This window comes from Propithecus coquereli, unplaced genomic scaffold (genome assembly GCF_000956105.1).
Source record: "Propithecus coquereli isolate 6110/MARCELLA unplaced genomic scaffold, Pcoq_1.0 Scaffold248, whole genome shotgun sequence".
NCBI lineage: Eukaryota > Metazoa > Chordata > Mammalia > Primates > Indriidae > Propithecus > Propithecus coquereli.
Window position 1 is genome coordinate 1132928 of NW_012148041.1, and position 12188 is coordinate 1145115.

Genomic DNA, 12188 nt, shown 5'->3' on the forward strand with positions numbered 1-12188 from the left:
GGACAGTGGCGCAGAAGGTGTAAGTACCACATGTCACCTGATGGAGGGATTGATGACTGGTCAAATCATCAGGAAGAGAAAGAGCAAGAACCGGAAGGGGGTCCTGGCAGCTCTGGGATATGGGCTAAGGAGTACTGATCTGGAAGTCAGAAGTTGGGGGAGACATGGATTTTGCTTCTAGCTTTGCCTCTTAAATGTGCTGTGTGCCCTTGGGCAAGTCATGTGACCTCTCTTCACCACACAAAGGTGATAGCTACAGTCTTCTGCAGTTCTACTGCTGCATGATCCTCCAGAGCAAGGGTACTGCTCTGGATGTGAAGGAGCTGGTCAGCGACCTTTGCCCTGCTCCAAATGATTAGGCTTCAAGAGTGGTAAGAGTGTGTTGCGATTCTGTGGATTCAGAGGCGGCAGTATAGACAGCAGAGGAGGTATACAAGCTTCAGAGTCAGGCCTGGGCCCGAGTGCTGGCTTTGTCCCTTCTTAGTCTGTCATCCTGGGCAAGTTAATCTACCCGAGCCTCAGTTTTCCCATCAATAAAACGGGGATAACAAGTCTTGCCTCATAGGCTTGTGGTGAAGTGCCCAGTATAGTGTCTGGCACATGGTAGCTATGAGCTCTAATTTGTGCTTCAGAGTGTCTATATCTTCTTAAGGCACAGTAGAAGGTGCAAGACGGTACAAATGGGAGTGCTGCTGACAAGGGCAGTGTGCTGGAATGCATGGAATTTTTAAACCTTCTCAGCAGGAATGTGTGACAGACAGGAACCCGTTAGCGTTAGTGAGATTGACCCCCATTGGCTACACATACACCTGGCAGCGTCAAAACCTGATCTGGGGCAAAGCTGCTTCTTTGCAAGCACTACTCTGCCTTTACTGTCAAACTGTGGTCTTTGTTCCTTCTGTGAAGCAATGCAAATAACTGCAACAGCCTCCCCCACTGAATGTCTACTACGCGCTAGGTGTTTCTAGACATTATCTTATTTAATTAACACCATAACCTGTGAGATTTTCATCCACTTTGTCAGATGAGGAAACCGAAGTTCACTGAGGTTGAGTAATTTGTCTGAAGTCAAACAGGTAGAAAGTACCAGAGCTGAGATTTGACCCACAGGTTTGTTTAACTAGATAGAGCCCATAGAGTTAGACACTGATGTATACCTCACCTTTGAGTCGTATGACCATACCCATTTTCCAGATGAGGAAGCTGAGGCTCATAAAAGTGAAATAATTCACCAAGAGTAGATAGGTGGCTGGGAAATGGTAGGGCCCAACATTGACCTTGGGGCAGTCTTGCTCCAGCTGGTACGTGCTCTCCAGTAGTCTATGCCTATCTGTCAAAGTAGGGTCATTGGACTTGTTTTACATATTGGGAAGCTGAGGAGCAGAGAGAAAAAGCAAAGCTTATAGAAGGAGATTTGGCAGGAGAGGGGAAGTCCCGGCAGAGGTATCCCTAAGCAGGACGTGAACTGAGATCTATCAGCTACGGGCCCACCCCTCCAGTCTTCTCCCCAGACAGGAGGAATTAGAGTGAAATGAATGTCAGAAGCACCCCCGAAGGAAAGTGAAGCAAACTGCAGCCTGAGAGGTGAATGTAGGAGGTCCAGAGACACTGGACGCTTTGCCCCACTGGTTATGATATGGCAGATGCTACTGTTCGCCATTCCTTCCTTGTCATCCACCTGAATTACTGGCCAACTAAGTCCCTGCAGAAGTGGATGGGGCAGAGGGCAATGTGACCAGCCCCCCAATTCACAGCGCCCCAATGATAGGAGCCCTGCTTCTACTCCTATAGAATCCTCTGAAGGGCTGGGGGTGGGCTGGAACCAGATGGGGGAGGGGAGCAGAGCAGGTAACTGCCTCTTCTGCCCAGATATGGAGGAGGAGCTCACCTCATCCTAGAGAAAAAAAGGAAATGACCAGAGGAAAACTGGTAGGATGAAATAAAAGGAAACTAGGGTAAAAGACCCCTAGTCTTCCAGAGACATAGTAGCTTAGGTGGGGCAACCCACCTGAGCCTCCCTCCCTGAAAGCCAGGGCAATGGCCACATTCAGGGGACTAGGAAATCACACTGAACTGGAGAGAAGGTCCCAGATAACCCATAGTTTGCTCCTATAGAACCTTCCATGCCCACCTCAGCTGACGGGTAGGGTGTGGGCTGGAGCCCCTCCCCTCATCCCCCCAGGGACCCAGAGGTGCTAGTGTCCAAGGAAGCCAGAGGCAGAGCAAACCAAGGCAGAGCATCATCCCCCCTCCCAGCCATGGGGAGCTCCTCGGCTCTCTCCCTGTGCCCCCACGTAGATCACAGGCACCGTCTGGCAACATCCAATTCCCTTTCTTCCTTTCTTCCTCTTAACCACTCTCTTGTTTGGGGCAAAGAGGATGGCAAGTTTGCACTTGTCCTCCAGCCCCACACATAATTGGTAGCAGCAGGCAAAGCTGCTACAAGGGGAGGGGTTTGCCGGTGGAATGAAAGAGGGGGGAGTCTTAGAGTGACAGGGCTGGAAGGGACCTAGGAGATCATCTGACCCAACCTTTCTGCAGCCTCCGTACCATTGCCATGATCTACATGCTCCCATCCAGCGGTCACCCCTCCTGCCGTGCAAAGGTTCTCAAGGCCTTCTCCCCCAGCCTTCCTAAGGGCACTGCCCCCTTTCCACCTCAGAGCCAATCCACGCTCTGGTGTTCTAGATGAGGAAACTGGACCGATTGCGATATGACTTGCCCAAAGGAAATCTTCGTCCTAAGACAGAGCCACAACAAGAAACCCGAATGCCCAAGTATGTTTCCAGCCTCTTGCTTTTCCACTCCATCCCCAGGGAAGGAAGGGCTCAGCTCTTCTCCCTGGGGGGCAGGGAGGCTGCCGACCAAGCACACCTCTCACCCCAGCCGATGCAGGGGGCCACTGTCAAGGGTCTGAGAACCAAGTTGTCTCCGAGGAGATTTTGGTCATTGCCCCGTCCCCCTGAGAACCCTGCGGGCTCTGTGAGGCTGGCCTGGGTTCCGATGGTCTCTTCCCTGCAGAAAATTGGCTGTGAAGCATGAGTAGCACCTGGGGCCTCGTGTGGGCTGATTCTGATCACAGCCCCACACTCCAAGAAAGCCCTGGTCACCTTCCGAGAGGTCTTTCCCCTTTCCCTTGCTGTGGAGAGGAGATGCGGACTGGGGGAATGGTCAGGAGGCAGCGTCCATGATTGAGGGACACTGCTCCTTCTGCACAGGATGCCCCTGTTTTAAAAATATCCGTTATCTTTCCTCTGCTGCCCCTGCAGTTGGAGCGATGAGGGTTGAGAATGGACAGCCAGGACCAGCGCATGAAGCTGAGTGTTGGAGGTTTGGAGAAGCATGTTGTCTTAGTGTTTGCACACATAGGCATGTTTCTGTGGGTTAGCTTTTGCTCCTGTGCTGAACGCATGAGAGTGTGTGTACGCGTCCACGTCTACATGGGTCGGGTGGGGGGGTTCAGCCGGCTTACCTCCAAGGCCCTTCACTGCAAAGGGGTTTCCCCTGGACCTGGCAGCTTTAGCAGGGGGAAGGCTACTTTCTTCTTAGTCCTCAGTTAAAGTGGCCTCAGACCTTGAGTCCTGAGGCTGGGGACGTGGTGGGGGGGAGGGCTAAGAGTTGGGAGGGCGTCACCCGGCCAGCCACCGGAGCCACTCTGTGTTCCAAGGTCCTACGTTCCGCGTGTCGGGCTGTGTCAGTGGACGCGCCCAAGTCCTGCGTGTCCATGTCCGCCCCAGCTTCCCGACACCTCGCGCCCTCTTTGTCTCCGGGTGGAGGTGTGCGTGCAAACCTGCGCCACACCGCCTTCGTCGCGTGCGAGCGCGGGGCGCACCCTCGCTCCCCCACTCTTCCCGCGGGGACAGAGGACGAGCCGGAGCCCGGTGCTGTTTGGTCTGGAGCCGAGCGGGGCTTGCATTGATCCATTGATTGTGCGCGGTCTGCGCCTGACCTCCCTGCTCCCGGGGAAGCCGTCTCCATGGAGACCGGGCCCGCTCCCCCAGCGCCGGATTGTAAATTCCTGCAGGCAGCGGCCCGGCAGCCTGGGGAGGGGGCCGCCGCGCCCGGGCGCGCAGGGGGAGCGGCCGCCGCGCCGGGGCCCCATTTGAAAGAAAAAAGGGCACGGAAAAGGAGGTGGTGGAGGAGGAGGAGGGGGAGGAGGAAGAAACGAACAGGAGCGAGGAGAGGAGGAGAAAGAGGAGGAGGAGGAGAAAGGCGAAGAAAAAGAGACGGAGCCCGAGAGACGGAGAAAGAGCGAGAGAGGAAGAAAGAGGCAGAAAGGGCGTGTTTCTGGCGCTGCCTTGCCCCTCCCCTTTCTCAGGTCTCTCGCTCGCGCTCGGCGCGCTCTCCGGCTGCAGCTCTCCGGGCGACGCTGGGAATTGGGTGGGATTACACGGAGCAGCCCCGCCGCCGCCGCTGGCGGAGCCCGACTCGGAGAGGGCGGGGGCTCCCCTCCGTCAGTCGCGCCGGGCGCCCCTCGCCTCGCCTCGCTCTCCGCCGCGCTTTCCCCGACGTCCGGCCGGCAGGAGCCGGCAGCGTCGGGCGCCTCCCGCCCCGGGCGCCACGCTCTGTGCCCCGAGCCTGCAGCCCCCCGCCCGGCCCCGGCGGGGCGCCCCTCCCCTCCCCCTCCCGCGCGCGGGGACCCGGCCGGCTTCCGCCCTCCCCAGGCTGCGAGACCGGCCCTGGCTGCCCGGCCGCCCGGAGCTCCGGCCATGGGCTCGGGACGCGTGCCCGGGCTCTGCCTGCTCGTCCTGCTGGTCCACGCCCGCGCCGCCCAGCACAGCAAAGCCGCGCAAGGTAAGGACGGCGGGGCGCGCGGCCGCGGGGCTGCCCAGGCGGCGGGGCCCGAGGGCCCGGGCGCGATTTCCGAGGGGCAGGGAAGCGTGCTGCTGTCAGGACCGGCCCCGAGCGCCCGGACTCCGCGCCTGGGGGCCCGACCGCTGGGCGCTGCGCCCCGAGAGAAAAGCTGGAGCAGCCGGGGCGGCGGGGATGGGTGAGAAGTCCTGGGGGCGGTGGGCAGGAGTGACCACGCACCTCAGAATTCTGCGCGACTTCGTCCATCCCACCCCGCTGCCAGCATCTTCGGAAGACTTGTGTCCTCCAAAACCTGGGAGAGAATCTTCTCTTCTCTCAGACAGTGCCAGAAACTTCACTTGTGGCCTGGAGAGACTGAGGGAATGAAAACTTTTCAGCCATGCCATAAATTTCTCCCTCTCATCCCCAACCCGCATGCAAAGTCAGACAGAAATTTCCAAGTTGCTGTCTTATCAGTGGAAAACTGCTAAAGAAAAATAGGATCTTCTGTGGGAAAACCAACTCATCCCTCACGGATGGTAGGGGGCTGAAGGAGAGAAGAAAATTTTTGTGACTGGCTCCTGGCAAAAATGTTGCGTTTCTGCCTCTTTGGGGGAAAATCTCTTTCGTCTTGCACGGCTTTCATTTCTTATCATAATATTTATTTATTAAGGCCTCGGGTTTCCAATTCCATTTAAATCCAGGTCAGAATTGCATTAAAATAACAAAGTAGAATTCCAGGCTGGGGAGTCTGACAGATCTCTCTAGGAATTAGAGACAAGGAGGCCTCCCGCCCCGGTCCCTGACCCCCAGCTCATCGCCTGGCCGGTCCCAAGGCTGTGCGGGCAGAAACCGGGCTGGTGCGCCACCGTCTCTTGGGCTAGCCTCCCCTCCCCCTTGACCTCTTGCTGTACCCCTCCCCCATCGTGTCCTCACTGACGAGAGATTTATACGAACAAAAAGAAAACTCCTCCTGGCAAGGTTTTGTCCGGGAGAATATGATCTTGCCTCTTATCCCAGAGGCTCCTGAAGCCAGCTGGGGTGAGAAGGTGGCTGGGCCAGAAGGAAAGTTGAACTTGGGAGTTGGGGAAGCCTAAGTGTGTGGCAGTCAGGTCACTGTGTCCCGGAGCCTGAGCGCTTGGCTCTTAAGCTGCTCTGTGTACGAGATGGGCTGCCGTTCTGTTAAAAGGAAGGTGCTATGTCAATGCTTCCCTCCCCTCCCAAACACTGCCCCTACAGCTAACCTCTTCCCCTCCAGCCTGTCCTTTAGCAGAACCGAAACACTAGAGACCCTCAGCTGTCAAATACCAGACCCCACCCCCAAACCCTCCCCACCCCAAACTGCCTCTTCTCCCGTCTCCTGGTTCCAGACAGCCCACCACCACCGCCACCCCCAGCCTGCTAGCAGCCCCTCTCCTCACTGTGGATTTGCTTGTGTTTTCATAAACAAAGCTGGCTTTTGTAGTGCTTGCTGACTTACTCATAACATGGAATTAGCTAGGGAGTTTAGTCTGAAGGAAGGAACAGATTTCATGAAGTAATCTAGAGACAAGATAAGGGCCTCTTTCAAGTTGGAGCCAGTGTCGGCAGTGGCCTAGTAAGGCTGGGAGGCTGGGGGCGGAAGAAAAACCAGTGCATTCCAGGGGGCTTCAGGGGCAGATGGAGACTCCTCTAAGGGACAGGTGCCATCAGCCCATGGTTCAGGGACAGGAGTCAGAATCCCTCCAAGGTACTCCAGGGCTCCCTCTTTTATTAGACGCCTGCTGGGTGCTGGGAGACATGCTGCCAGAGTGGAGGCCCCTGCCCTCAAGGAACGTACAGACGAGTAGTTTTGTCTAATTCACAGGCCACACTTGCTCTGCCTGGGCTGCCGTTAGCTCTGCATCTTCCTTCCTTCCTTCTGATCCCTGAGTCTAGCCTGGCATAGAGTGGAAGCCTCTCATTGACCCTGCTATTCAGGAAATCTAGAAAGCCTGGCTGGAGGTTGCCCAACGACAGGTTCGCTGGGTTAAAGGGCTGCCTCCGGACTCAAACCTGCAGGGAGATGCTGCAGGAAGGACAAGCAGCGACCAGGCAGGGCAGCCTTACAGCCTGACCCGTGGGCAGAGTGCTGTGGGCATGGGAAGGCCTCCCTGGCCGCCAAACATGTCTCCTGATGATCACCAGTGCTAGAAAGTGCAACTTTAATGCCACATGCCTTCAAATGAAGCATTAGCAGGTCTTTAAAACACAAATACTTTTGTCAAGTATCTTGCAAGGAGTTACTATACCTGTGGGGAAATCTGGGTCTCTGTCCTTTTTCACCAGAGATTCCCATGGCGGGTGGAGGAGGAATGAGCCCTAAATATAAAGGTGAGTGTGTGGGGGTGTGTGTGTGTGTGTGTGAGTGAGAGAGAGAGAGAGAGAGAGGTTCACCACGATCACCCACAGGCGACACAGCTGGTGTCTGTGTCTACTGCGACTGAGTAGCTAAGCGGGAATGCTGGTGTTTCCGCGTCTGCGAGGCTGTGTGTGGGTGAGTGGGTGGGTACGTCTGTGTGACTGGGAGGGAGGGCGCGTGAGGGTACATGGTTTTGAGTGTTTTTCAAGTGCCCGTCTGTGTATTTTAAAGTAGACAGACTGGATAACCAAGATAATTGTTAACTTAGAAGCATTAATTTGCTTTGCTTTTTTGGGGAGGGAGGTTGGGGTTGGGGAGGCAGCAGTGGTTAAAAAGACCTAATCCTCGCATAGGGCTCAGGTTACAGCTGAATGAAAAGGTCTCCTGGCCTCCAGGGAGACTTGTCCCCAGGGCTGGCTCCCAGACAGCCAGCAGCCTGGCCGTTCAGCTTACCTGGTAGTTTTCTCTCCTCATTAGGGATAGAGTTTTGATAAAGTCGTATATTTAGACTTTCCAAGTAACACCATCCCAGGGGCTGAGAGCATTCATGTGGCAGCAAACAGTGTCTCTCTGTCTCGGTGTCTCTCCAGGTCTCTGTCTGGGTGTATGTGTCTCTCTCTCTTTTTCCCCCACCCCTCTCTTCCTCTTTAATGTGGCTGTTTCCTCTCCTCCCGCTTCCCTCGGCTCCTGTGGCCAACGCTTACAGTGAGGGGACTGTTCCTCCTAGCCCCTCCCTCCAAAATATGAAATGAAAACCACCGTGTCAGCGGGTGAGGGTGTCCCCATGGGCAGCTGGCTACTGCCTGTGCCCCATCCAGGCCACACTGGAGCGAGGCAGAGTCCCCACTCTTGGAGCCTGATCTTCAGTCACTTCCCTCTAAGCCCACCCCCCATTTTTCCAGAAGGGTGGAGAAGGGGGTGGACTGCCTAGAAATTCCTCGGGAATCCCTTTGACCTCTCTTCTCTCTGTGACTCCATGACACGTTGGGAGGGTTGTGCCTGGGGCAGGGGGAGCAAGCACAGAAGCTTTTCCCTGTTTTCCACCCCTTACTTCCCATCTCCTTGAGTCTGCAGAGTGGAATAAGAGAGAGAGGACTAGAAGACTGAGGCCAGAGTTACTGCAGGCAGTGAAAGAAGAAAGTCATCAGCAACCCTCAAATGAGATTGTTTTCTGAAACCTCCAGGAATCTGAGAGCGTGAGAACCGGTTTGGGATGTGAGCAGCTGGGACCTGCTGTAAAAGGAGCCAGTCCTGGGTGTGAGTTTGGGAATGCGAGGTGTGCATCCACCGGAGTGTGTGAGCATGCGTGTGCGTGACTCACGGTGTGTGTGTGTGTGTGTGTGCGTGTGTGCGTGTGCGTGAGTGTGCACGTGCAGTGCTCTGGTGAGAGGAAAAAGGAAGTGGGGCAATGTGTGTTTTGTTTTAGTTGGAGAAGTAAAGAAATCGAATGGCGTGGTCCAGTGCCTTGAACTGAGGCTGGGGGAAGGGAAAGGATGGTTTCAGACCCTCCCGAGAAGATGGAGGTGGAAGAGCTCGCTGCCTGAACACCCCCAGTCCCTGCCCCCGGCTCTGGTCCCTGCATGTCAGGGTGTGGGCCTCCCTTGACGTCCCATACCCTTAGCACATGACCACTTATAAGAAAGAGTCCCTGTCCGGGCTGGAAACTGCGGAGCTGCTCTGAGGTTGGCAGTGCCCGCAAGAGGCCCAGACCTGGGGACAGCTTCTTCAGGCTCAGTTAGGAGACAGGAGTCTGGAAATAGGACTGCTGGGCCTTGTGGGGAGAAGTGAAACAACAGCCAACTCAGGGATGCTTGGTGGGTAGAGGAGCTAGTCACCTGGGCTAAGAGGGGATAGAGACCCCCCTCACCCGCTGGCCCCTCTGTCACCAGACTGCCCCCCATGCCCACACACTGCTAGCCTCACTGAGTGGTGGGGACTATGGCGCCGGTGGGTTTAGACAAATGCAGAGCCTAAGGATTCAGGCCTCTGAGGAAATCACTGAAATTCTCCTCCTCACTTATAAAATATCAGTAGGGTCCCTTGCAGCCCTGAGATTCTGCACATCTCATCCGAGTCCTTCCTGCTAACGGCAGAAGACGGGCAGCGGGCTTCAGTCCTGCAGCCGGGCCTTCCCAGGTTACGCACCTAAATCGCAAGCCTCTCCTCCCTGGCCCCTCCGCTGCTGCCTGCCCGAGTCCGGGTCACTTGGCTGCTCTTCCTTTCTTCCCCCACCCCATGTCCTAGAGCCCCAAGTACCTGATAGTTCTGTGTCCTTAAATGGGTATTTACCCCTGGAAACAGTCCCTGAAGAATACGTGTATGTTTCTGTGTGTGTGTATTCAACACAGTTGGGAAGTGGAGTGAAATGTCCATGTTGTGGAAACTGAATATTCCTGGAGCTGGGCCCCAGGGCCCCCGTCCTTGGTCCCACTCCGTACACTTCCAGCTTCAAGACTAGCTCTTGGTATTCTGCCCCAGCCCAGACACCTGCTTTGCAATTGCGATCGAGCGCTGTGATTTAGCCACATGGGCGGGATGATGACCCCCTAAATAGGGTGCTGTGGCCCTCACTCTTAGCTATGGCTCTTCCTGTGGCTATAACCATAGCCCTAGAGGGCTGTGGGGTTTGGATTTCAGAGCCCCACGCTGGAGGTTCTCCAGCTCTGGTCACTGACAGTGACAAGCTGAGGAAAGACCTGGGCAGGAGCCGCTGGGCTGGAGGGAAGATCCAGGATAAGGAAACAGATCTAAGGAGTCCCTGGGTGAGAGCGGAGTGTCAGGATATGTGGGCATGGCGGGGGTGGGGGGTGCTGGGAGAACGGAGGGCACTTGGAGGGTAGACCCTGGGGAGCAGATTTACAGAGAGGACGTTTTTACAAGTTTCTAATTATATTTATTTGGAGTTTTCCTCTGGCGGTTTGAAGCTGTTAACAGCAGGAACCTGTATCCCTGGTGTTTGTTTTTGTTTCTAACCAGCTGCTTGGCCCCGACATAGTGAATCCAAGGGCAGGCGACACCTGCCCGCTGCCGCACCGGCAACCCCTTCCTTGTTGCAGCTGTGTCTGCACCTCCTGCCCACTGCTCAGTCCTGCTCTCCTCTGAGTCCTGCTCTGAGGCAGGGCCTCAGAACATCTGCCTGCCTACTTCTGATTTCCGGCCAGGATCGTCCAAATTTCACTTGCATTCCCCTCCATGGTTATGTATTGCGTGCTTGCTTCATGCTGACCTAAGTGCTAAGCTGGGGTTCGGGGAGGCACCACAGTGACAAAGGCCTGGATCCCTCTGGCGAGTGCTGAGAGAAGAAGAGAAGACAGTGGGTATCGAGAGAGAGCACTGGACTGGGAGTCAGAAGACCTGGGTCCTGGCTCTACACTAGCTATCTGCTCTTTCCTGAGAGCCCCTCTCCGGGCTTCAGTTTCATCTGTTTAATGAGACAGGACCATTTGAAGACCAAATGAAACAACCTGCGTGAAAAAACTTTGTATACTTAGTGGAATTATACAAATCTGACATCATTGTTGTTTGTTATTTTTTCAGTGAACTTGGAGAGATAAGACTAATAATCATGAAACCAGAACGTACCTTTGCCCACTGCCCACCTCCCTGCCCTCACTCTCCAGGTTCTGCCCTGCCCCCACCTCACTGCCCTTTCCCTACTCACCCTCTGAAAGCCTTTGGCTCAGCTTTGTTGGTTTTGTCCACGCTGAAAGAGGGGAAGTTCTTGTCCTTTTAGAGGTACATTCAAATGAGCAAGGAGCTAGATTAGGGGTAAGGCAGGACATCAAAGGGAAACCCATCAGGGCCTGACAGGTGATAAGGGTCTCAGGTTCAGCCCCTCACCCTCTAAATCACCAAGCACCAGCAGCTTTTCCTGGCTGTTCAGTTGAGTAGGCTAAGCTTGTGTGAGAGGAAAGGGTACTTTTTTAAAAAAAGAAGATAATGCTCTGTCTCCTCCTTGGGGTCAAGAGCTGGTCATTTGTGTGGTTTCCTGGACTCTCCCTAGGCCTCCATCACCTCTGCTGAAGTGTTGTCTGGGTTGAGGATGGGCCCAGGCTCCAGCTGAGGTCACAGAGCCTCAGCCAGTCCCAAACTGGGAAGACAACCTGGGACGCCAGAACTGGGACGCCAGGCTCTGCTGGTTTCCCTAGTTGCCGCTTTGCTCTAGAGTTAGAGCAGACGTGCACATACGTGGGTACACGTGCACATGCCGCAGGTCAGGATGTCATGGCCAAAGCCTGGGCCGGTTCTATTTTGGATGTTACTTAGATGTGGGTGGCAACATGGAGGTAAAAATGAGGGAACCGACCGAGCAGCAGAGGAGTGTTGGTCTCAGGTGCCCGTCCTCACTCACAGTGCTCACAGTGTTAGCACTGTCTGAAGGGGATGCTCTGGAGACACCTGAAGACGAGATCCTACAACTCCTTGATCCCAGTCTTCCGGCCCCAGCACTCATCGAATGGATGCCTTTAAGTGGGTGCTTCCCTTGTTTGAGTTTCCTGTCTCCCTCCTCTTAAGACTAACCTTCCTGGGACTTCCCTCTACCCAGAACAGTTGTGGGGTCACAGGAGAGTAAAGAATCTAGCTTTTTCTCTGAGATAACACAGAGCAGAGGGGATACTGCAGATGTGGACCTCACCTACTCATCACCAACCCATCTGTTTAACAAATATTTCTTAAGGGCCTCCAGTGCATAATCAGTCTGTCTTGTTCACTGCTGAATCCCTAGCACCTAGCACAGTGCTCAAAATCTGCTTGTTGAACAAGTAAATGAATATGCTCAACTCTACTGCTACATGGGTTTCAAACACTCAGAAGCCATGATCTCAAGGAGCTTACAGCTTCAGTAGGAAGATAATATTCATGAAGTAAAAGTTAAATAATGGTACATGGTAGCATATAAGAAGCATCACAAGCCTGTGGTTGGTTAGGTGACCAGAGAACCTGACAGTAAAAGCTTTAGGAGTTAAGAGAAAGAGTAGATCAGAGAAGGCTGAAGCGGTCACAGCAGTGGCACCTG

General features: G+C 54.8%; 1 protein-coding gene across 3 annotated transcripts in view; it reads left to right on the forward strand.

Moving 5' to 3' along the window:
• The first annotated feature begins 4041 nt into the window (after positions 1 to 4041).
• SCUBE3 (signal peptide, CUB domain, EGF-like 3) overlaps positions 4042 to 12188 on the forward strand; it is a 34914-nt gene continuing 26767 nt past the window's right edge. For all 3 annotated transcript variants that reach the window (XM_012646589.1, XM_012646590.1, XM_012646591.1), the window contains exon 1: positions 4042 to 4794. In XM_012646589.1, the coding sequence (XP_012502043.1) occupies positions 4710 to 4794 (85 nt within the window). In that variant the 5' untranslated portion in view covers positions 4042 to 4709. The remainder of the gene's footprint in view (positions 4795 to 12188) is intronic.